The sequence below is a fragment of the Oncorhynchus kisutch genome, linkage group LG13 (genome assembly GCF_002021735.2).
Source record: "Oncorhynchus kisutch isolate 150728-3 linkage group LG13, Okis_V2, whole genome shotgun sequence".
Taxonomy (NCBI): Eukaryota; Metazoa; Chordata; class Actinopteri; order Salmoniformes; family Salmonidae; genus Oncorhynchus; species Oncorhynchus kisutch.
In genome coordinates, this window is record NC_034186.2 from 20,698,440 (window position 1) to 20,725,208 (window position 26,769).

Here is a 26,769-nt window from a genome sequence, read left to right on the forward strand (position 1 = left end):
ATCTTACAGCACCTTATGCCCATATCTTATAGCATCTTATGTCCATATCTTACAGCACCTTATGCCCATATCTTACAGCACCTTATGCCCATATCTTACAGCACCTTATGTCCATATCCTACAGCACCTTATGTCCATATCCTACAGCACCTTATGTCCATATCTTACAGCATCTTATGTCCATATCCTACAGCACCTTATGTCCATATCCTACAGCACCTTATGTCCATATCTTACAGCACCTTATGTCCATATCTTACAGCACCTTATGTCCATATCTTACAGCATCTTATGTCCATATCCTACAGCACCTTATGTCCATATCCTACAGCACCTTATGTCCATATCTTACAGCACCTTATGCCCATATCTTACAGCACCTTATGCCCATATCTTACAGCACCTTATGTCCATATCCCACAGCACCTTATGTCCATATCCTACAGCACCTTATGTCCATATCTTACAGCACCTTATGTCCATATCTTACAGCACCTTATGTCCATATCCTACAGCACCTTATGTCCATATCTTACAGCACCTTATGTCCATATCTTACAGCACCTTATGTCCATATCCTACAGCACCTTATGTCCATATCCTACAGCACCTTATGTCCATATCTTACAGCACCTTATGTCCATATCCTATAGCACCTTATGTCCATATCCTATAGCACCTTATGCCCATATCCTATAGCATCTTATGTCCATATCCTATAGCATCTTATGTCCATATCCTATAGCACCTTATGTCCATATCCTATAGCACCTTATGTCCATATCCTATAGCACCTTATGTCCATATCCTATAGCACCTTATGCCCATATCCTATAGCATCTTATGTCCATATCCTATAGCATCTTATGTCCATATCCTATAGCATCTTATGTCCATATCCTATAGCACCTTATGTCCATATCCTATAGCACCTTATGCCCATATCCTATAGCACCTTATGCCCATATCCTATAGCACCTTATGCCCATATCCTATAGCATCTTATGCCCATATCCTATAGCACCTTATGCCCATATCCTATAGCACCTTATGTCCATATCCTATAGTACCTTATGCCCATATCCTATAGCACCTTATGTCCATATCCTACAGCACCTTATGCCCATATCCTATAGCATCTTATGTCCATATCCTATAGCATCTTATGTCCATATCCTATAGCATCTTATGTCCATATCCTATAGCATCTTATGCCCATATCCTATAGCATCTTATGTCCATATCCTATAGCATCTTATGTCCATATCCTATAGCATCTTATGTCCATATCCTATAGCATCTTATGCCCATATCCTATAGCATCTTATGTCCATATCCTATAGCATCTTATGTCCATATCCTATAGCATCTTATGTCCATATCCTATAGCACCTTATGTCCATATCCTATAGCACCTTATGCCCATATCCTATAGCACCTTATGTCCATGGAACGGTAATTTTGCCACTGCTCCCTCAACAATCAGCACAGATGAAAGTCTATCTGACGTGAGACAATGACTCCTGTCAGGTTGTAGATGTTCTTCCTGACTTACCTTGAAAGGCACTTGAGACTTGTAGGTTTCTGGCACTTCCCAAGTCAGCAGGACAGAGGTCTTCATCACAGTTTTCACACCAAAGTTTTTGGTGAACTCTGGGGGAGTTGGAGGAGGGAGAAAGGGGGAGAGTGGACACACAGAGGATGAATTATAAAAGAGCAACGTCATCTGTACTTCCTATATAATGAAAGCTAGGGGAACCCTAGAGCATCCTGGATGATCAGCGCTACATTAATAGTAGTAGACACCAGTAGCAGACAGGGTTTAAGATAGATAGCTGACTAACAGCTTATGAAACATCTCCATTTTAAAAATGTCAAAGTTCTCTGACCTGTACTTTTTAATGGTCATATTAAGGGATGTTATTGCATTTACACTTTAACACCAAGGCTACTCCCATGAGGTTTACTCTACATTCAACTTTACTATAGACACACACACGAGCACACGCACACAAACAGACATACACACACACACAGTAGTATGAAGGTGCTAACTGGCACTGTGAAGCTTGACTATAAATAGCTAGCAGCAGGGGGATAAACATGTATTGATGTACCCTAATAACATGTAAGGAGTGTTCCCTGGTACTGCTGTACTGGTACTGCTGTACCATAGGAGGCTGCTGAGGGGAGGATGGCTCATAATAATGTCCGGAATGGAGCGAATGGCTTTGATACCATTCCACTCCAGCCATTACCATGAGCCCGTCCTCACCAATTAAGCTGCCACCAACCTCCTCTGTGCTGTACTGGTTACGCTGGACTCGTTCTGCCAATCTAGTCCAGTTGCCACCAGCTTCCACACACACACAGCTACGCATATGTTCCTCTCACATAACATCTGACCTGTCTGTGCCAGAGAGACTGGATGTGTGTGTGTGTGTGTGTGTGTGTGAGATGTATGTGAGTGTGTGTGTGTGCGTGTGCGTGTGCGTGCGTGTGTGTGTGTGTGTGTGTGAGATGTATGTGAGTGTGTGTGTGCGTGCGTGCATGAGATGTATGTGAGTGTGTGTGTGCGTGCATGAGATGTATGTGAGTGTGTGTGTGCGTGCATGAGATGTATGTGAGTGTATGTGTGCGTGCATGAGTGAGTGAGTGAGTGAGTGAGTGAGTGAGTGAGTGAGTGAGTGAGTGAGTGTGTTTGCATGGATCTGTACATGTGGGTCTGGTGTGTCTGCACCTGTGTAAGACTATTTATTGAGATCAGCAGAGCTCACGAGGCATGGAGGTAGACAAGATCATGCCCTATCTGGATGTGTGTGCGCGCGTGTGTCGGTTCCCCCGACCTTTGGGCTTACATGCAATGATCCCTGGTGCATAATGTGTGTACTCAAGTAATGGGGGGTGCAACAGAGCATGTGTGTGAGTTCTCACCAGGCATGGAGGTAGACATGGTCCTACTCTGAATACTAGGACTGTTGGGTCCGGCTCCCTTGCTGGTGAAAGCCCTGACCCTGATGTCATAGGTGGTATCAGGCTGCAGCCCCATGATGGTCATCTGGGTCTCTATCGTGCTGTTGAGATAGAAACAATAAGATCGGTTTTAGTGTTTTAATAAGAATAAGCATTTTATTGTGTTTGTGTCGTCAGAACTCCTTACAGAACATAAAATACACACACAAAACATCTAGACTTTATAAAGGGCAGGGGACTGTACAGGGGACTGTACAGGGGACTGGAAAAAGTGAATAATCTTAATAATACCTATTGGTGTGGTTCTGTTGGCTGTTGATATCTCTGTACACCACCACGTACTGGACGATCCTCCCGTTCCTCTCAGCCAGCGCCGGAGGCTCCCAGGCCAGCTTGGTAGTAGTCGTGGTCAGGCCTACGACACTCAGGTTCTGGGGGTAACTGCTGGGCACATCGTCCGGCGTCGTAATCTCCTTCACGTACTCCTCGCCGGTGCCCGCCCGGTTCTTGGCGCAGAGCTTGAAGACGTACGTGGCGCCCTTGTGCAGGCCGGTGACAGTGAAGTGGTCGTCTGTCTTCTTGAAATCCTTTACAGTGAACGACTCCTCCTCCATACGTTTGTACTGAAGCTGGTAGCCAACATGCTCTCCCACCATCTCCTTCGGTGGTTGCCACTGGATGAGGGCTGTGTTACCAATGGTGGTACTGATCATCATAGTGGGCCTGCCTGGGACTAACGGGCAGAGAGAGGAATTAGGATCATTAGCATAATGACATAGAACACACTTAATAATGACATAGACCACACTTAATAATGACATAGAACACCCTTAATAATGACATAGAACACCCTTAATAATGACATAGAACACCCTTAATAATGACATAACACGCATAATAATTGCAAACAACACACATATTGACACAGAACACACTGAATAATGACACAGGACACACTAAATAATGACACAGAACACACTAAATAATGACACAGAACACACTAAATAATGACACAGGACACACTTAATAATGACACAGGACACACTTAATAATGACACAGAACACACTAAATAATGACACAAAACACACTAAATAATGACACAGGACACACTAAATAATGACACAGGACACACTAAATAATGACACAGGACACACTAAATAATGACACAGAACACACTTAATAATGACATAGAACACACTTAATAATGACACTAACACTTAATAATGACAAAGGACACACTTATTAATGACACAGAACACTTAAATGATTACTACCACTACAGTATTATTCAGTACTACCATAAGTTACCACTGTAAAATGTCAATATACTGGACAATTACTGCTGTTACTCTAACCATTAAGACCATGGGGGACCAGTAAACTATAAGGGCCTGCTGATTTCTGTGTCCGAAATGGCCCCCTATTCCCTATATCCCCCTTTTGTAGGATTGCGGACCAATTTCACAACAACAACAGTCTGGGTCTCAACTTACTTTTGAGAGAATAATAGAATACACAAGGTGCCATTTTGAAATGTGGTTGTGCATCAGCAGTCACTCAATTAGCCCATGTCAGCATTTTTTTCCCATATTGGTAAATGAGTCTAGTGGCCAGCTATCTAACCTTGTAGTAAGCATGGTCGAATTGCCACCCGGGGTGGGCCCATTGATCATCAGTTATCATATTAAAAACTGCAAACATTTACCTCCCCCTATGGCAAATTGTGTAGGTGTAGAATTTCAGGAAATTAGTTGTAAAACTGCATATTTTTCTCTCTGCCCGATGGCAAAATTAGTAGAACTGCATGAAATGAGTTCTAAAATTGCAAAATCTTCTTTCTGCCCCATGGTAACATGCGTAGTATTGCAGCAAACTTGCTTTAAAACGGCCCATGGCAAAATGTGCAGAATTGCAGGAAATTAACTTTAAAACTAAAAATATATATATATTATTTTATGTGGGTACGCAGACCCAAAGCTACTGCAGCCCCACATGATGAGTTCCGTTTTCTTGTGTCCCCTATCATAGTTGCCCATCCCTGCCCTAGTGTTTAAGGTGCACTACTTTTAACCAGAGTATTATTGGTCAGCAGAAGTGAACTACATGTGGGATAGGGTGCAATTTGGGAGGCAACCATAGTGTGTAGTCATGGAGGCAGCCATAGTGTGTAGTCATGGAGGCAGCCATAGTGTGTAGTCAGAGTAAGAGGGAAGTTTCAGGTCAAGTCAGTTAAAGTGGGTACTACTGTTCAGTTTGTAGTTGACTGCAGTGACGTTATCACGGAAACTCACACCAGGACGTCTTCTTCTCAACTTTCTATGAACACAATTCCCATGCTCTCTCTAAAAAACTAAAACCCCCACCGGCCACAACTTACACAGCCCTGTCACTGTCACACTAGGAAGCTGTAGCTGCCTTCATTAATAAATAAACAATGAGTAACGATAACTTGGCTATATATAGTGGACCATGACAGAGTCGATGTGCAGGGGTAAATGGTAATTGACGTAGATACAGTTGAAGTCAGAAGTGTACATACACCTTAGCCAAATACATTATAAACTCAGTTTTTCACAATTCATGACATTTAATCCTAGTAACAATTCCCTGTTTTAGGTCAGTGAGGATCACCACTTTATTTTAAGAATGTGAAATGTCAGAATAATAATAGAGAGAATGATTTATTTCAGCTTTTATTTCTTCCATCACATTCCCAGTGGGTCAGAAGTTTACATAAGCTCAATTAGTATTTGATATCATTGACTTTAAATTGTTTAACTTGGGTCAAACGTTTTGGGTAGACTTCCAGAAGCTTCCCACAATAAGTTGGGTGAATTTTGGCCCACTCCTCCTGACAGCTGGTGTAACTGAGTCAGGTTTGTAGGCCTCCTTGCTCACACAGCTTTTTCAGTTCTGCCCACACATGTTCTATAGGATTGAGGTCAGGGCTTTGTGATGGCCACTCCAATACCTTGACTTTGTTGTCCTTTAGCCATTTTGCCACAACTTTGGAAGTATGACTGCGGTCATTGTCCGTTTGGAAGACCCATTTGCAACCAAGCTTTAACTTTAACAAGCTTTTAACTTATGTCTTGAGATGTTGCTTCAATATATTCACATACTTTTTCTTTCCTCATGATGCCCTCTATTTTGTGAAGTGCACCGGTCCCTCCTGCAGCCATGCACCCCCACAACATGATGCTGCCATCCCCGTGCTTCACGGTTGGGATGTTGTTCTTCAGCTTGCAAGCCTCCCCCTGTTTCCTCTAAACATAACAATGGTCATTATGGCCAAACAGTTCTATTTTTGTTTCATCAGACCAGAGGAAAAAAAAATAAAAATACGATCTTTGTCCCCATGTGCAGTTGCAAATCGTAGTCTGGCTTTTTTATGGCGGTTTTGGAGCAGTAGCTTCTTCCTTGCTGAGGGCCTTCCAGATTATGTAAATATAGGATAAGTTTTACATTTTTACCTGTTTCCTCCTGCATCTTCACAAGGTCCTTTGCTGTTGTTCTGGGATTGATTTGCACTTTTCGCACCAAAGTATGTTAATCTCTAGGAGACAGAACGCGTCTCCTTCCTGAGCGGTATGATGGCTGCGTGGTCCCATGGTGTTTATACTTGTGTACTATTGTTTGTACAGATGAGTGTGGTACCTTCAGGCGTTTGGAAATTGCTCCCAAGGATGAACCAGACTTGTGGAGCTCTACAATTTTGTTTCTGAGGTCTTGGCTGATTTCTTTTGATTTACCCATGATGTCAAGCAAAGAGGCACTGAGTTTGAAGGTAGGCCTTGAAGTACATCCACAGGTACACCTCCAATAGACTCAAATGATGTCAATTAGCCTATCAGAAGCTTCTAAAGCCATGACATCATTTTCTGGAATTTTCCAAGCTGTTTAAAGCCACAGTCAACTTAGTGTATGTAAACTTCTGACCCACTGGAATTGTGACACAGTGAATTATAAGTGAAATAATCTGTTTGTAAACAATTGTTGGAAAAATTACTTGTGTCATGCACAAAGTAGATGTCTTAACCGACTTGCCAAAACTATAGTTTGTTAACAAGAAATGTGTGGAGTGGTTGAAAAATGAGTTTTTATGACTCCAACCTAAGTATATGCAATATTCCGACTTCAAATGTATATATATATATACAGTATGTACATATAACTAGGATGTGACTAGGCAACAGTATAGATAATAAACAGTAGCAGCAGCATATGTGATGAGTCAAAAAAGTTTGTTCGAAAAGGGTCAATGCAGACAGGTAAATAGCTAACCAAATATCTACCCGGACCATCTATTTAGCAGGCTTGGGGGTAAGAGCTGTTCAGGGTCCTGTTGGTTCCAGACTGCATCGGTACCGCTTGCTGTGCAGTAAGATAGAAAACCATCTATGACTTGGTTGGCTGGAGACTTCGAAAATATTTAGGGCCTTGCTCTGACACCGCCTGTTATAGAGGTCCTGGATGGCAGGGAGCTCAGCCCCAGTGATGTACTAGGCTATACACACTACCCTCTAGCGCCTTGCGGTCAGATGCCAAGTAGTTGCCATACATACCATGCAGTGACTTAGCCAGTCAAGATGGTCTCAATTGTGCAGCTGTAAAACTTTTTGAGGATCTGAGGGCCCATGCCAAATCTTTTCAGCCTCCTGAGGGGGAAGAGGCATTGTTGTGCCCTCTTCACGACTGTGTTGGTGTGTGTGGACCAGGATAGATCCTTATTGATGTGGACACTGAGGAACTCGACCCGCTCCACTACAGCCCTGTCAATGTGAATTGGGGCATGCTCGACCCTCTGTTTCCTGTAGTCCACAATTACCTCCTTTGTCTTACTGACGTTGAGGGAGAGGTTGTTGTCCTGGCACCCTACTGCCAGGTCTCTGACCACCTCCATAAAGGCTGCCTCATCACCGTTGGTGACCAGGCCTACCACTGTCATTTCTGTGTTCAGTCCCAGGGTCCTTAGCTTAAGTGATGTGCTTGGAGGGTACTATGGTGTTGAACGCTGAGCTGTAGTCAATGATCAACATTCTCACATAGGTGTTCCTCTTGTCCAGGTGAGCGAGGGCAGTGTTGAGTGCAATAAAGATTGCGTCGAATAAGGTTTTGTTGGGGAGGTATGGAATTGGAGTAGATACAGGGTGTCTGGGATGATGTTGTTGTGAGCCATGACCAGCCTTTCAGTAGCATTTCATGGCTACAGATGTGAGTGCTACGGTGCGATAGTCATTTAAACAGTTTACCTTGGCGTTCTTGGGCGCAGGGACTATGGCTGCCTGCTTGAAACATGTAGGTATTACAGACTGGGTAAGGGAGAGGTTGAAAATGTCAGTAAAGACACCTGCCAGCTGGTCAGCGCAGTTTGTGTGTGTGTGTGTGTGTTTGCATGTGTGCATGTAGCTGTACACACCTGCTCCAGTGGTGGTGACCACCTTGGCCTTACTGCGTGCCCCGTCCCCCTTGGTGGTGTAGGCTGCCACGGTGACAGAGTAGGTGGTCTCAGGGAGCAGGCCTGTTATAACAGCCTCCTAGGGGAGAGAACATTTAAACAGCCTGGGTCAGGCTAATGCTATGATGATGGCTAACACAATTTCCCAGCCTTCACCCACTGTACTGTGTTGAGTTCACTCCGGGAGGGTTAGGCACTCAAGTGCACACACACACACACATTCCATACATCAGTGTAGCATTTTAAACACTTCGAAGACATTGAAGTTCTTTCTGAGAAATGGTTACAGAGAGGGTAAAAGATCTGCCCCCAACAATATCTGTCCCCAACAATATCTGTCCCCAACAATATCTGTCCCCAACAATATCTGTCCCCAACAAGATCTGTCCCCAACAAGATCTGTCCCCAACAAGATCTGTCCCCAACAAGATCTGTCCCCAACAATATCTGTCCCCAACAAGATCTGTCCCCAACAAGATCTGTCCCCAACAATTTCTGTCCCCAACAATATCTGCCCCCAACAATATCTGTCCCCAACAATTTCTGTCCCCAAAAATATCTGCCCCCAACAATATCTGTCCCCAACAATATCTGTCCCCAACTAGATCTGTCCCCAACAATATCTGTCCCCAACAATATCTGTCCTCAACTAGATCTGTCCCCAAAAATATCTGTCCCCAACAATATCTGTCCCCAACTAGATCTGTCCCCAACAATATCTGTCCCCAACAAGATCTGTCCTCAACAAGATCTATCCCCAACAATATCTGTCCCCAACATTATCTGTCCTCAACAAGATCTGTCCCCAACAATATCTGTCCCTAACAATATCTGTCCCCAACAATATATGCCCTCAACAAGATCTGTCCCCAACAAGATCTGCCCTCAACAATATCTGTCTCCAACAAGATCTGTCCCCAACAAGATCTATATCCAACAAGATCTGCCCCCAACAATATCTGTCCCCAACAAGATCTATCCCCAACAAGATCTGTCCCCAACAAGATCTGTCCCCAACAAGATCTGTCCCCAACAATATCTGCCCTCAACAAGATCTATCCCCAACAAGATCTGCCCTCAACAAGATCTGTCCCCAACAAGATCTGTCCCCAACAATATCTGTCCCCAACAAGATCTGTCCCCAACAATATCTGCCCTCAACAAGATCTATCCCCAACAAGTTCTGCCCTTAACAAGATCTATCCCCAACAAGATCTGTCCTCAACAAGATCTGTCCTCAACAAGATCTGTCCTCAAGATGATCTGTCCTCAAGATGATCTATCCTCAAGTTCTGCTGCCTCAAGATGCTCCCTGTACGTGTTCTACACAAATAAAAACTGAATATCCAATATTAGTTACTGTGTGTCTGTGTCCCTCACGTGCATACATTTGGTTGAATCATTGCTGTATTTTACAACTTGCCCCAAACAAGGTTTTTGAAATAAATTAAATAAATATTGTCTGTGTGAATGAAAAAGTAAAAAGGTAAGGTGTTGTTGTCATAAACAGACATTTCAGAGTTGGATAGTATCATTCACTCATTTTACTGTGCCTCAGTACTGTGTCTCAGTACTAATTTGTCTCAGTACAGTGTCTCAGTACAGTGTCTCAGTACTACCTTGTCTCAGTACTACCGTGTCTCAGTACAGTGTCTCAGTACTACCGTGTCTCAGTACCACCGTGTCTCAGTACTACCGTGTCTCAGTACTACCGTGTCTCAGTACTACCGTGTCTCAGTACCACCGTGTCTCAGTACCACCGTGTCTCAGTACTACCGTGTCTCAGTACTACCGTGTCTCAGTACTACCGTGTCTCAGTACCACCGTGTCTCAGTAACACTGTGTCTCAGTACCACCGTGTCTCAGTACCACCGTGTCTCAGTACCACCGTGTCTCAGTACCACCATGTCTCAGTACAGTGTCTCAGTACCACCGTGTCACAGTACTACCGTGTCTCAGTACTACCGTGTCTCAGTACCACCGTGTCTCAGTACCACCGTGTCGCAGTACCACCGTGTCACAGTACCACCGTGTCTCAGTACTACCGTGTCTCAGTACAGTGTCTCAGTACTACCGTGTCTCAGTACTACCGTGTCTCAGTACCACCGTGTCACAGTACCACCGTGTCTCAGTACTACCGTGTCTCAGTACTACCGTGTCTCAGTACTACCATGTCTCAGTACTACCTTGTCTCAGTACTACCGTGTCTCAGTAGTACTGTGTCTCAGTACCACCGTGTCTCAGTACCACCATGTCTCAGTACAGTGTATCAGTACTACTGTGTCTCAGTACAGTGTCTCAGTACAGTGTCTCAGTACTACTGTGTCTCAGTACAGTGTCTCAGTACAGTGTCTCAGTACAGTGTCTCAGTACCGCCATGTCTCAGTACAGTGTCTCAGTACTACTGTGTCTCAGTACAGTGTCTCAGTACAGTGTCTCAGTACAGTGTCTCAGTACTACTGTGTCTCAGTACAGTGTCTCAGTACAGTGTCTCAGTACCACCATGTCTCAGTACAGTGTCTCAGTACTACTGTGTCTCAGTACAGTGTCTCAGTACCACCGTGTCTCAGTACCACCGTGTCTCAGTACTACCGTGTCTCAGTACTACCGTGTCTCAGTACCACCGTGTCTCAGTACTACCGTGTCTCAGTACTACCGTGTCTCAGTACTACCGTGTCTCAGTACCACGTGTCTCAGTACCACCGTGTCTCAGTACCACTGTGTCTCAGTACCACCGTGTCTCAGTACCACCGTGTCTCAGTACCACCGTGTCTCAGTACCACCATGTCTCAGTACAGTGTCTCAGTACCACCGTGTCACAGTACTACCGTGTCTCAGTACTACCGTGTCTCAGTACCACCGTGTCTCAGTACCACCGTGTCGCAGTACCACCGTGTCACAGTACCACCGTGTCTCAGTACTACCGTGTCTCAGTACAGTGTCTCAGTACTACCGTGTCTCAGTACTACCGTGTCTCAGTACCACCGTGTCACAGTACCACCGTGTCTCAGTACTACCGTGTCTCAGTACTACCATGTCTCAGTACTACCTTGTCTCAGTACTACCGTGTCTCAGTAGTACTGTGTCTCAGTACCACCGTGTTCAGTACCACCATGTCTCAGTACAGTGTATCAGTACTACTGTGTCTCAGTACAGTGTCTCAGTACAGTGTCTCAGTACTACTGTGTCTCAGTACAGTGTCTCAGTACAGTGTCTCAGTACTACTGTGTCTCAGTACAGTGTCTCAGTACAGTGTCTCAGTACAGTGTCTCAGTACCGCCATGTCTCAGTACAGTGTCTCAGTACTACTGTGTCTCAGTACAGTGTCTCAGTACAGTGTCTCAGTACAGTGTCTCAGTACTACTGTGTCTCAGTACAGTGTCTCAGTACAGTGTCTCAGTACCACCATGTCTCAGTACAGTGTCTCAGTACTACCGTGTCTCAGTACTACTGTGTCTCAGTACAGTGTCTCAGTACCACCGTGTCTCAGTACAGTGTCTCAGTACTACCGTGTCTCAGTACAGTGTCTCAGTACTACCGTGTCTCAGTACTACCGTGTCTCAGTACCACCGTGTCACAGTACCACCGTGTCTCAGTACTACCGTGTCTCAGTACTACCATGTCTCAGTACTACCTTGTCTCAGTACTACCGTGTCTCAGTAGTACTGTGTCTCAGTACCACCGTGTCTCAGTACCACCATGTCTCAGTACAGTGTATCAGTACTACTGTGTCTCAGTACAGTGTCTCAGTACAGTGTCCAGGACTACTGTGTCTCAGTACAGTGTCTCAGTACAGTGTCTCTGTACTACTGTGTCTCAGTACAGTGTCTCAGTACTACTGTGTCTCAGTACAGTGTCTCAGTACCGCCATGTCTCAGTACAGTGTCTCAGTACTACTGTGTCTCAGTACAGTGTCTCAGTACAGTGTCTCAGTACAGTGTCTCAGTACTACTGTGTCTCAGTACAGTGTCTCAGTACAGTGTCTCAGTACCACCATGTCTCAGTACAGTGTCTCAGTACTACCGTGTCTCAGTACTACTGTGTCTCAGTACAGTGTCTCAGTACCACCGTGTCTCAGTACAGTGTCTCAGTACTACCGTGTCTCAGTACTACTGTGTCTCAGTACCACCGTGTCTCAGTACCACCGTGTCTCAGTTTCACCATGTCTCAGTACAGTGTCTCAGTACTACTGTGTCTCAGTACAGTGTCTTAGTACAGTGTCTCAGTACGACCGTGTCTCAGTACAGTGTCTCAGTACAGTGTCTCAGTACTACTGTGTCTCAGTAGTGTCTCAGTACAGTGTCTCAGTACAGTGTCTCAGTACTACCATGTCTCAGTACAGTGTCTCAGTACTACCGTGTCTCAGTACTACCGTGTCTCAGTACAGTGTCTCAGTACTACCGTGTCTCAGTACTACCGTGTCTCAGTACCACCGTGTCTCAGTACCACCGTGTCTCAGTACTACCGTGTCTCAGTACAGTGTCTCAGTACAGTGTCTCAGTACAGTGTCTCAGTACCGCCATGTCTCAGTACAGTGTCTCAGTACTACTGTGTCTCAGTACAGTGTCTCAGTACTACTGTGTCTCAGTACAGTGTCTCAGTACAGTGTCTCAGTACAGTGTCTCAGTACAGTGTCTCAGTACTACTGTGTCTCAGTACAGTGTCTCAGTACAGTGTCTCAGTTCCACCATGTCTCAGTACAGTGTCTCAGTACTAATGTGTCTCAGTACAGTGTCTTAGTAAAGTGTCTCAGTACGACCGTGTCTCAGTACAGTGTCTCAGTACTACTGTGTCTCAGTACAGTGTCTCAGTACAGTGTCTCAGTACAGTGTCTCAGTACTACCATGTCTCAGTACAGTGTCTCAGTACTACCGTGTCTCAGTACTACCGTGTCTCAGTACAGTGTCTCAGTACTACCGTGTCTCAGTACTACCGTGTCTCAGTACCACCGTGTCTCAGTACCACCGTGTCTCAGTACTACCGTGTCTCAGTACTACCGTGTCTCAGTACAGTGTTTCAGTACTACTGTGTCTCAGTACAGTGTCTCAGTACAGTGTCTCAGTACTACTGTGTCTCAGTACAGTGTCTCAGTACTACTGTGTCTCAGTACAGTGTCTCAGTACTACTGTGTCTCAGTACAGTGTCTCAGTACAGTGTCTCAGTACCGCCATGTCTCAGTACAGTGTCTCAGTACTACTGTGTCTCAGTACAGTGTCTCAGTACAGTGTCTCAGTACTACTGTGTCTCAGTACAGTGTCTCAGTACAGTGTCTCAGTACCACCATGTCTCAGTACAGTGTCTCAGTACTACTGTGTCTCAGTACAGTGTCTCAGTACCACCGTGTCTCAGTACCACCGTGTCTCAGTACAGTGTCTCAGTACTACCGTGTCTCAGTACTACCGTGTCTCAGTACTACCGTGTCTCAGTACCACCGTGTCTCAGTACCACCGTGTCTCAGTTCCACCATGTCTCAGTACAGTGTCTCAGTACTACTGTGTCTCAGTACAGTGTGTCTCAGTACAGTGTCTCAGTACAGTGTCTCAGTACAGTGTCTCAGTACTACTGTGTCTCAGTACAGTGTCTCAGTATCACCATGTCTCAGTACAGTGTCTCAGTACTACTGTGTCTCAGTACAGTGTCTCAGTACCACCGTGTCTCAGTACCACCGTGTCTCAGTACAGTGTCTCAGTACTACCGTGTCTCAGTACTACCGTGTCTCAGTACTACCGTGTCTCAGTACCACAGTGTCTCAGTACTACCGTGTCTCAGTACTACCGTGTCTCAGTACCACCGTGTCTCAGTACCACCGTGTCTCAGTTCCACCATGTCTCAGTACAGTGTCTCAGTACTACTGTGTCTCAGTACAGTGTCTTAGTACAGTGTCTCAGTACTACTGTGTCTCAGTACAGTGTCTTAGTACAGTGTCTCAGTACGACCGTGTCTCAGTACAGTGTCTCAGTACTACTGTGTCTCAGTACAGTGTCTCAGTACAGTGTCTCAGTACAGTGTCTCAGTACTACCATGTCTCAGTACAGTGTCTCAGTACTACTGTGTCTCAGTACAGTGTCTCAGTACAGTGTCTCAGTACTACTGTGTCTCAGTACAGTGTCTCAGTACAGTGTCTCAGTACCACCATGTCTCAGTACAGTGTCTCAGTACTACTGTGTCTCAGTACAGTGTCTCAGTACCACCGTGTCTTAGTACCAGCATGTCTCAGCACAGTGTCTCTGTACTACCGTGTCTCAGTACCACCGTGTCTCAGTACCACCGTGTCTCAGTACCACCGTGTCTCAGTACCACCATGTCTCAGTACAGTGTCTCAGTACTACTGTGTCTCAGTACAGTGTCTCAGTACCACCGTGTCTTAGTACCACCATGTCTCAGCACAGTGTCTCGGTACTACCGTGTCTCAGTACCACCGTGTCTCAGTACCACAGTGTCTCAGTACCACCGTGTCTCAGTACCACCATGTCTCAGTACCACCATGTCTCAGTACAGTGTCTCAGTACCACCGTGTCTCAGTACCACCATGTCTCAGTACAGTGTCTCAGTACTACTGTGTCTAAGTCATTTTGTAAATATTGATCTCCTAATTCTTCCTGATATTTTATACTGGGGAATATTACATGAGAATGTCACTATTTAGGAACATAATATGTATATTTGATGTAAATGGCATGTTGTAGAAGGTTCCAGACCCTTTTTCTTACATTTTCACTTGCTTTTGAAAAATGTACCCAAGCAGCGAGTTACTTGCTGAGCCTCAAATTAGATACATATTAAGTTCCAAAATAGTGACATTCTCTTTTAATATAGATGCTATACAGCCCAAAAACACAAAGACAGTGTTGAATTCTAAAATCCAAATAAAGTCTTGATCTCTGAGTCCCTCTCTTGACCAGGTCCCATATGGCTCTGTTCAAAAGCAGTACACAAGTCAGGTACTTTTGAAGATACGCCCCCAGTTAAAGTGTTCAGAGTTGTTCTCGGTCTCTCTCTCTGACTGGCCAGAACCACAGCCTTTAAAGCAGTTTGTATCCAACTGTCAAGTGTAGGCTATAATAGGCAAACCCCATTAAGCACACCAAAACAAACCACACAAAATATATCTATATCAAAGTGCACACCCTCGCACATGTTCCTCTCCATTTCAAAAGGAACTAATTAAAATGAAGACACCTAAAGAGACAGAGCCTTTGAGCCCATAAAAGAGTTGGAGAGGTTCTTTCTCCTCGGGCTGAGTGGGGATCCATTTCCTGCAGGGCTGATGAGATGAGCGAGAGAGCAGTGGAGAGAGTAAAGACCAGCAGTATGTCCCAAATGGCATCCTATTTCCTATATAGTGCACTACTTTTTACCAGGGCTGTAAGGACACCGACATACAAGTAGTGCACCATAAAGGCAATAGGGTGCAATTTGGGACACAGTCCGGATAGATGGATGCGCTTCAGACTGAAGAGAGGAAGTCAAAGACAGGAGGGGAGTTTCCAACTGAGAACACCCAGGAAGACTCATCCCCCATCCCTCCATCGTATCCCTCCACCAGCCTGCCGCCTGTGGCACCAGCCTGTAGGTGCCTGGGGCCTAGAGCTCAGTCCAGCCTGTAGGTGCCTGGGGCCTGGAGCTCAGCCCAGCCTATAGGTGCCTGGGGCCTGGAGCTCAGCCCAGCCTGTAGGTGCCTGGGGCACGGAGCTCAGCCCAGCCTGTAGGTGCCTGGGGCCTGGAGCTCAGCCCAGCCTGTAGGTACCTGGAGCTCAGCCCAGCCTGTAGGTGCCTGGGGCCTAGAGCTCAGCCCAGCCTATAGGTGCCTGGGGCCTGGAGCTCAGCCCAGCCTGTAGGTGCCTGGAGCTCAGCCCAGCCTGTAGGTGCCTGGGGCCTAGAGCTCAGCCCAGCCTGTAGGTGCCTGGAGCTCAGCCCAGCCTGTAGGTGCCTGGGGCCTGGAGCTCAGCCCAGCCTGTATGTGCCTGGAGCTCAGCCCAGCCTGTAGGTGCCTGGGGCCTAGAGCTCAGCCCAGCCTATAGGTGCCTGGGGCCTGGAGCTCAGCCCAGCCTGTAGGTGCCTGGGGCACAGAGCTCAGCCCAGCCTGTAGGTGCCTGGGGCCTAGAGCTCAGCCCAGCCTATAGGTGCCTGGGGCCTGGAGCTCAGCCCAGCCTGTAGGTGCCTGGGGCACGGAGCTCAGCCCAGCCTGTAGGTGCCTGGGGCCTGGAGCTCAGCCCAGCCTGTAGGTGCCTGGGGCCTGGAGCTCAGCCCAGCCTGTAGGTGCCTGGGGCTCAGCCCAGCCTGTAGGTGCCTGGGGCACGGAGCTCAGCCCAGCCTGTAGGTGCCTGGGGCTCAGCCCAGCCTGTAGGTGCCTGGGGCACGGAGCTCAGCCCAGCCTGTAGGTGCCTGGGGCCTGGAGCTCAGCCCAGCCTGTAGGTGCCTGGGGCCTGGAGCTCAGCCCAGCCTGTAGGTGCCTGGGGCTCAGCCCAGCCTGTAGGTGCCTGGGGCACGGAGCTCAGCCCAGCCTGTAGGTGCCTGGGGCTCAGCCCAGCCTGTAGGTGCCTGGGGCCTGGAGCTCAGCCCAGCCTGTAGGTGCCTGGAGCTCAGCCCAGCCTGTAGGTGCCTGGGGCCTGGAGCTCAGCCCAGCCTGTAGGTGCCTGGAGCTCAGCCCAGCCTGTAGGTGCCTGGGGCCTGGAGCTCAGCCCAGCCTGTAGGTGCCTGGAGCTCAGCCCAGCCTGTAGGTGCCTGGAGCTCAGCCCAGCCTGTAGGTGCCTGGGTCCTGGAGCTCAGCCCAGCCTGTAGGTGCCTGGGGCACGGAGCTCAGCCCAGTCTTGTGAGGAGAGGAGATGAGATGACAGACCACGAAGCTGCAGCTAACAACCACAGAAATTAGCATGGCCATACAAGCCAGCTCTGATTCCCAGAGACCAAACAAATGTTTCATCATGATTTCATGGCTAGCCTCTCACATCTTTATTGCATGACATTCATTAAAAAGCTCTTCCCTTCCTGCTAATTAATCACAGACATGCTGCTGAGCAGAGCAGGCTGGCGGTCTCTGTAGTAGGCTATTTTGAGAAAAGATGGCTCACTTAGGGTTTATGTAACCCTCCCCCAAACCCCACCCCATCTTTCAGTAAGGGAGTTGGAGAGTTAGAAGTAAGAGGGAAATATGAGTCATCTGAAGCTATAACATTTATTTTAAAAGCTTCATTATTTTAAATGTACAGTTTTCCTTTTAAGTTTCGGGCCCTGCAGTGGTTTCTCTCTTTCAATTGGATAAAAAAAAAAAATCTGTCAGTCTCTTATCTCTCTCTTAAAAATCCAGAGGGGGGTGGAGGAGGTGGGGGGGGGGGCTCTGGTTCTCTGGGAATGTAGGGATGGATTCCATGGGAGGGAATATATTAAACATTTAACATTAAGACATGGGTTGCATCACAAATGGCACCTTATTCCCTATATAGTGCACTACTTTTGACCAGGACCCATACGGCCCATAGGGCTCTGGTCAAAAGCAGTGCAATATATAGGGAATAGGATGCCATTCAGGACGTAGATTAGACATGATGAATGATTCTGTTCTACATCCAAGGGAACTCCGTCAAGGCTTGTTTAAATAAAGCCAATCAAGTCGTCATGACTTCCAGTACCAGTAGGCTTCAGATCAAGTCCTCTGGTCCCCTTCACCTAACCAGTCCACCTCAATCACCAGGAGGGCCTAACACTAACCAGTCCACCTCAATCCCCAGGAGGGCCTAACCCTCCACCTCGATCACCAGGAAGGCCTACCCCTGACCCTAACCGTCCACCTTGATCACCAGGAAGGCCTAACCCTCACCCTAACCCTCCACCTCGATCACCAGGAAGGCCTACCCCTGACCCTAACCCTCCACCTCGATCACCAGGAAGGCCTAACCCTCACCCTAACCCTCCACCTCGATCACCAGGAAGGCCTAAACTTCACCCTATCCCTCCATCACCAGGAAGGCCTACCCCTCACCCTAACCCTCCACCTCGATCACCAGGAAGGCCTAACCCTCCATCACCAGGAAGGCCTACCCCTCACCCTCCACCTCAATCACCAGGAAGGCCTAACCCTCACCCTAACCCTCCACCTCGATCACCAGGAAGGCCTACCCCTGACCCTAACCCTCCACCTCGATCACCAGGAAGGCCTAACCCTCACCCTAACCCTCCACCTCGATCACCAGGAAGGCCTAAACTTCACCCTATCCCTCCATCACCAGGAAGGCCTACCCCTCACCCTAACCCTCCACCTCGATCACCAGGAAGGCCTAACCCTCCATCACCAGGAAGGCCTACCCCTCACCCTCCACCTCAATCACCAGGAAGGCCTAACCCTCACCCTAACCCTCCACCTCGATCACCAGGAAGGCCTAACCCTCCATCACCAGGAAGGCCTAACCCTCCATCACCAGGAAGGCCTACCCCTCAACCTAACCCTCCACCTCGATCACCAGGAAGGCCTAACCCTCACCCTAACCCTCCACCTCCATCACCAGGAAGGCCTAACCCTCACCCTAACCCTCCATCACCAGGAAGGCCTAGCCCTCACCCTAACCCTCCACCACCAGGAAGGCCTACCCCTCACCCTAACCCTCCACCTCAATCACCAGGAAGGCCTACCCCTCACCCTAACCCTAACCCTCCACCTCCATCACCAGGAAGGCCTACCCCTCACCCTAACGCTCCATCACCAGGAAGACCTACCCCTCACCCTAACCCCCCACCTCCATCACCAGGAAGGCCTACCCCTCACCCTAACCCTCCACCTCCATCACCAGGAAGGCCTACCCCTCACCGTATCCCTCCACCTCCATCACCAGGAAGGCCTACCCCTCACCCTAACCCTCCACCACCAGGAAGGCCTACCCCTCACCCTAACCCTCCACCTCCATCACCAGGAAGGCCGACCCCTCACCCTAACCCTCCACCTCAATCACCAGGAAGGCCTACCCCTCAGCCTAACCCTCCATCACCAGGAAGCCCTACCCCTCACCCTATCCCTCCACCTCCATCACCAGGAAGGCCGACCCCTCACCCTAACCCTCCACCTCAATCACCAGGAAGGCCGACCCCTCACCCTAACCCTCCACCTCCATCACCAGGAAGGCCTATCCCTCACCCTAACCCTCCACCTCCATCACCAGGAAGGCCTACCCCTCACCCTAACCCTCCACCTCCATCACCAGGAAGGCCTACCCCTCACCCTAACCCTCCACCTCCATCACCAGGAAGGCCTACCCCTCAACCTAACCCTCCACCTCCATCACCAGGAAGGCCTACCCCTCACCCTAACCCTCCACCTCAATCACCAGGAAGGCCTACCCCTCACCCTAACCCTCCATCACCAGGAAAGCCTACCCCTCACCCTAACCCTCCACCTCCATCACCAGGAAGGCCGACCCCTCACCCTATCCCTCCACCTCCACCTCCATCACCAGGAAGGCCGACCCCTCACCCTAACCCTCCATCACCAGGAAGGCTGACCCCTCACCCTATCCCTCCACCTCCATCACCAGGAAGGCCATCCCCTCACCCTATCCCTCCACCTCCATCACCAGGAAGGCCTACCCCTCACCCTAATCCTCCACCTCCATCACCAGGAAGGCCTACCCCTCACCCTAACCCTAACCCTCCACCTCAATCACCAGGAAGGCCTACTCCTCACCCTAACCCTAACCCTCCACCTCAATCACCAGGAAGGCCTACCCCTCACCCTAACCCTAACCCTCCACCTCAATCACCAGGAAGGCCTACCCCTCACCCTAACCCTAACCCTCCACCTCAATCACCAGGAAGGCCTACCCCTCACCCTAACCCTAACCCTCCACCTCAATCACCAGGAAGGCCTACCCCTCACCCTAACCCTCAATCACCATCAGATCTTCAGATGTAGGATCTTAATTTGGTGACCCTGTTGCAATGTAGGATATTTAAAACTTGTACTTGTATTTGATGTTTAAAAAGTAATTTCCACTACACAAATGTCCATGAATTATTATCCACATTTCCTGATGCTTCAGGAAATGATATTCCTTTTTTAGCAAACTGGCTAAAATGAAGAACCTACATCTGAACCTGTCTGGCATTAGGAACAGATTCTCCTGCCACTCTGATACATTTTTCTTTCCTCTCACAGATGATGTCAGAAGACTCCGGAGCAGAGCATTCCAGTCCCAGGGGGACTTTCTGTTTCTGTGAAGGATGGATGGGATGGGTTTGATTTTCCTGTGACACTGTAAGGTGAGTCCGGGACCTCTGTCTGTTTATTCTAGGATGGTATCAGAATATGAATCTCTGTACAGAGGAAGTGGGATAGTATCCACCAACACACACACACACACACACAAACACAGGCACTTTACGCAGGTATGCATGAATGCACAAACAGTAAATTGGCCAACAACAATATATAAACAACACAAAAAGAAAGGCTAGCAAACCAACAAATCAACAGTCTGCATCACTGGGCCGTGTGCACCTTCCATAACACAACAGAAACATACAGACCAACAAATCAACAGTCTGCATCACTGGGCCGTGTGCATCTTCCATAACACAACAGAAACATACAGACCAACAAATCAACAGTCTGCATCACTGGGCCGTGTGCATCTTCCATAACATAACAGAAACATACAGACCAACAAATCAACAGTTTGCATCACTGGGCCGTGTGCATCTTCCATAACACAACAGAAACATACAGACCAACAAATCAACAGTCTGCATCACTGGGCCGTGTGCACCTTCCATAACACAACAGAAACATACAGACCAACAAATCGACAGTCTGCATCACTGGGCCGTGTGCATCTTCCATAACACAACAGAAATATACAAGAGCAGGAATTCACAGCACACTCAATTAGCGGGAGTCAAAATGTATTCCACAACACAACGTAGCATGACGTTCAGCAGGACTCACACCATCTCAGCTGTTACTCAATATGTAAATCCACTTTTTAGTAAAAGCCAGGAAGTGTGGTTCAGGTGATTCAAGAATGACAGCAGAGAGCTCAGGAAGGTTTCTGGTTTCTGTTTGACAGTGCACAGCAAAGGCCAGGTCAGGACTATTATAACAACACCCATGCCTCTGTGTGCGGGTGTGTGTGTGTGTGTGTGTGTGTGTGTGTGTGTGTGTGTGTGTGTGTGTGTGTGTGTGTGTGTGTGTGTGTGTGTGTGTGTGTGTGTGTGTGTGTGTGTGTGTGTGGCAGGTATGGTATGGTATGGTAAATCAATACTATGTGTGGCTGGCTGTCCAAGACAATTACACACACATAATCCATAAGGACACCTTTATTCCTGTCGGACCTAAACACAAGAGGATTTACAGCTGTAACGCTTCAAACACACACACTCTCACACCCCATGTTCAAACCATGATCAAACACACACACTCACACACCCCATGTTCAAACCATGATCAAACACACACACACTCACACACCCCATGTTCAAACCATGATCAAACACACACACACTCACACACCCCATGTTCAAACCATGATCAAACACACACACACTCACACACCCCATGTTCAAACCATGATCAAACACACACACACTCACACACCCCATGTTCAAACCATGATCAAACACACACACTCACACACCCCATGTTCAAACCATGATCAAACACACACAGTATGGCACACATTGTGCAGTATGCATCATGTCTTCAGCAGGACTCTCTCACCAACCTCAGCAGCACAGCAGCGTTGAGTGGAGCTGCGTTCCCCCACTTGAAGTGTATTGAAATGTGTCTGTATTCATATCAAAGCTGAGGCAGAGTAGAGGTGACTGAAGGAGTGCTGCAGACTAGGCCTGCGTCCCAAATAGCACTTTATTCCCTTACAGTGCACTACTTTGACCAGGGCACAGAGGACTCTATTCAAAAGCAGTACACTAAATGGAATAGGGGGGCAGTTGGGACACGGACTAGAACTCACAGTTCTGCCTGAGAACCCCCTGCGCTCCACCCCCCAACCAGATTTCTCACACACTCCCCTCCCAAAACCCTTCACACTCCCCCACTTCAAGCCGTACACCTACACCCTCCACACTCTGAGCCGTACACCAACACCCTCCACACTCTGAGCCGTACACCAACACCCTCCACACTCTGAGCCGTACACCAACACCCTCCACACTCTGGTCCGTACACCAACACCCTCCACACTCTGGTCCGTACACCAACACCCTCCACACTCTGGGCCATATACCAACACCCTCCACACTCTGGGCCATACACCAACACCCTCCACACTCCCAGCACCACCCACCTTCCTCACACAACACACTCGGTAAGTAAGAAGCATAAGGAGGAAAGGAGAAGCATTTTAAGGAAGAAATGAGACAAGGACATTTCCATGAAAATTCCTAAAAATAAATGTTGTTTCTGTTTTGTGACGAGTGAAATGTTCAGTTGGACGAGAAAGGGACCTGCTGTAAGAAGGTTGCTGACTGATTGATGACTGACAGACTGACAGAGAGTAAAGGTGGAGAAGCTTTACTATCTACAGGTAACTGCCAAAATAAAGGAAACACCAACATAAAGTGTCTGAATAGGACGTTGGGCATCACGAGCCAGAACAGCTTCAATGCACCTTGGCATAGATTCTACAAGTGTCTGGAACTCTATTGGAGGGATGCAACACCATTATTCCACAAGAAATTCCATAATTTGGTGTTTTTTTGACGGTGGTGGAAAACGGTGTTTCAGGAGCCGCTCCAGAATCTCCCATATGTGTTCAATTGGGTTGAGATCTAGTGTCTAAGATGGCCAGGGAATGGTTTACATCATTTTCATGCTCATCAAACCATTCAGTGACCACTCGTGCCCTGCGAATGGGGGCATTGTCATCCTATCGGGGCATAGCCATGGTAGCCTAAATAATTGGCATCTGGGCCTGCCCAGCATTTTTATACACGACCCTAAGCATGATAGGATGTTAATTGCTTAGGAACTGCTCAGGAACGACACCTGTATGGAAGAACCTGCTTTCAATATACTTTATATCCCTCATTTACCCGTGTTTCCTTTATTTTGGCAGTTATCTGTATGTGTAAATTAAGATCTAGCTAGAAAAAGATACTGTAGATAGTGAAAACAGAGAGTAGAAATAGAGGTGTAGTGAAAATGGCCTCAGAGGGAAGAGAGTGGAGCGGAAGGAAGACATGAATAGGACTAGGCTATAGCGAGAGAACTTATGAGATAAACTGTAGCATGACAATACTGCTCAGTTAAGGTCATGTATAAACTATAGCATGATAATAATGCTCAGTTAAGGTCATGTATAGGTTATGTCTCATATCATAGAAAACAGTTTTAAGGAAGAAGAGGCACTTTACCCTATTACAGTTACAGTACATGAATTATTATGACGTGGAAAATCTTATTTCACATACTATGTGTAGTATGCCTAGTGGTTAGAGCGTTGGAATAGTAACCGGAAGGTTGTGAGTTCAAACCCCCGAGCTGACAAGGTACAAATCTGTCGTTCTGCCCCTGAACCGGCAGTTAACCCACTGTTCCTAGGCCGTCATTGAAAATAAGAATGTGTTCTTAACTGACTTGCCTGGTTAAATAAAGGTAAAACAAACAAACAAACTATGTGCTCCCTGTCTAGCTCTTTCTTTCTAAAGTCAAATGCTCCTACGAGTCTGACTGCTTGAGGTTAAGGGAAGGAGAGAGTGTTAGTCCCCAGACAGAGAGAAAGGGAGAGGGATTGGGAGAGGATAGGGAGAGAGAACAGAGAGAGCTCCCCATGGGCCCACGGACCTTCAAACTGCATCGCACCCAGCACACACTACACACTCCTCCTACTCACATAGTCCATGGTATCCTCAACGTTCCACTGATGACAGGAAGCAGACAGGAGGGAGGGAGAGAGGAAGTCAAACACAGAACAGCATAGATGGAACAAAAAAAAAGATTGAACTTTTTTTTCTCTGTAGGTAAGAAAAGGGCCATAGGCCATCCTACAGGCACTGCAACAGCGGCATGCTCAGTCTCCAGGTGGTTAGTGACTGGAAGACTGGGAGAGAAAACTAGAGGGGGAGGGAAAGGGTTAACATGCAGTAATGGATACAGGTAAATGGGTGGAGGGAGGGTGGTTGCTCTCCACAGCCCCATCTAGTGAGCAGGGGAGCACAGCTCCTAGTCCTGAGGGGCAATCTGTGTTGGTTGGGACATCCCTGCTGGTGTACTTGCTGTGTGGGTTTATCGATCAGGGGAAGAGAATTATCAAAAGACAATCCCGATAACTTACCTGCAACGTCATTCCAGCCTCTTGCAAACATGTACTGTGTCTGAAAACATGTCAATATGTATATCCCAACCCTTGACAAAACATAAAGGTTCCCAACAAATTCATTATTCTTAGAAAGTGGCCTGCATGGTTTTGAGACACAAATCGACTACCTTGTTATTCCATTGGTATGATTGATGCTTTTTGTTCAGATATTTCAGATGGCCAATAGTGGGTGACATCCAAGCCAGGATGAGATTATATGAACCAACACAAAAAGGAAGATAAGAAATAACAAGAAAAATCCTCTGAGCTATAGGGTGTAGGAAGTAACTCTGAAGTCTAAGTCGGTCTTCAATGGGCTGATGATAACAAGCTCTCATCATCTAGAGAGAAAGAAAGTAGGGGAGTGTGTGTGTGTGTGCGTCTGTCTGTCTGTGTCAGTGTGTCTATCTCTCTCTGTGTGTGTGTGTGTGTGTGTGTGTGTGTGTGTGTGTGTGTGTGTGTGTGTGTGTGTGTGTGTGTGTGTGTGTGTGTGTGTGTGTGTGTGTGTGTGTGTGTCACTGAGAAACAGAGAGAGAGAAAGACAGAGTGAGAGAGAGACAGAGAGAGAGACAGAGAGACTTAAGTAGAGAGATAGACACCCATAGCTATTGGTTGGTGGTTTAGCTGTCCTGTGCTGATGTAATGTGCCTGTCAGTGAGTTGAGATTACATTTCACCTTCAGAGGTTAGAGCCCTTTTGCTTATTCAGCAGCCAGTCTGGAGATTACATTTTTATTTTTTGCCGTGAGGTACCTGCACCACCTATTCCCTTCATTCACACTTCCCTTTGAAATAAAGCTGGCTAGAGCCCCTTAAACCCTACAGCCCCCTCCCAGGCTCGCCCCCTCCATTCCAGACTCAGCCAGTAGAGGCTATTTCTCTTCTGAGTAAAGGCAGTAATGGCTGATGGAGATTTGATTTTCTCTCTCTCTCTCTCTCTCTCTCTCTCTCTCTCTCTCTCTCTCTCTCTCTCTCACTCTCACTCTCACTCTCACTCTCACAACACATAGCAGGTACCACAGAATAATTGATTCAGAGACACAGGGCATTTGTATTCTGCTCCACGACCTTGCTGACTAACGGAAAATAAAAGACAAAGGGGCACACTCCTTTTTCTAGATTCTTAAAAATGAGCCTTAAACAAGGGCTTCAGGGTGGGCAGACCAGGGGTGCAGTGCTAGTCCCCTATTGGAAGTGCAGGTTATGCACTAAATCAAGGAAAGATGCATCATCATAGCACAGCGAATGCTAAGGACAATAAACAGTCTGAGAAACAGTCTCTGTTTCATAAAGTAAGTACTGTGTTTCTTCACCTACAAGGATTCTGTATGGAGTTTAGAGCGAGCCATAATCGTAACATATTCCAGTTGTACTTTGTGATCACACACTATTTCCTTAGTAGCAGTCTTAGTAGCTCGGAAGAAAAAGTATAGAATGGGATAAGCTATTCCAGAAACGAAAGTGCCATCCTAAAAACACCTCAGAAAGAGATACTGACTTTCTGTAGCATTAGTTGTGGCATTACATGTGATACTAGATGTAATATTAGATGTGATATTAGATCTAATATTAGATGTGATATTAGATGTGATATTACATGTGATACTAGATGTGATATTAGATTTAATATTAGATGTGATATTAGATGTGATATTATATGTGATATTACATGTGATACTAGATGTAATATTAGATGTGATATTAGATCTAATATTAGATGTGATATTAGATGTGATATTACATGTGATACTAGATGTAATATTAGATGTGATATTAGATGTGATACTAAATGTAATATTAGATGTGATATTAGATCTAATATTAGATGTGATACTAGATCTAATATTACATGTGATACTAGATGTGATATTAGATCTAATATTAGATGTGATATTAGATCTAATATTAGATGTGATATTAGATCTAACATTAGATGTGATATTAGATCCAATATTAGATGTGATATTAGATGTGATATTAGATGTAATATTAGATGTGATATTAGATATAATATTAGATGTGATATTAGATGTGATA

The 26,769-nt window shown here is 46.8% G+C and overlaps 1 protein-coding gene across 10 annotated transcripts in view; it reads right to left on the reverse strand.

Moving 5' to 3' along the window:
• Positions 1 to 26,769, reverse strand: part of ptprfa (protein tyrosine phosphatase receptor type Fa) — a 408,795-nt gene that overhangs the window by 58,050 nt on the left and 323,976 nt on the right. For 6 of the 10 annotated variants that reach the window (XM_031785716.1, XM_031785715.1, XM_031785722.1 and 3 more), the window contains 5 exons: positions 24,269 to 24,295; positions 8,394 to 8,511; positions 3,265 to 3,706; positions 2,935 to 3,074; positions 1,556 to 1,653 (listed from right to left, as the gene is read on the reverse strand). In XM_031785716.1, the coding sequence (XP_031641576.1) occupies positions 1,556 to 1,653; positions 2,935 to 3,074; positions 3,265 to 3,706; positions 8,394 to 8,511; positions 24,269 to 24,295 (825 nt within the window). The remainder of the gene's footprint in view (positions 1 to 1,555; positions 1,654 to 2,934; positions 3,075 to 3,264; positions 3,707 to 8,393; positions 8,512 to 24,268; positions 24,296 to 26,769) is intronic. The other 4 variants (XM_031785723.1, XM_031785719.1, XM_031785724.1 and 1 more) reach the window with 1 other exon arrangement.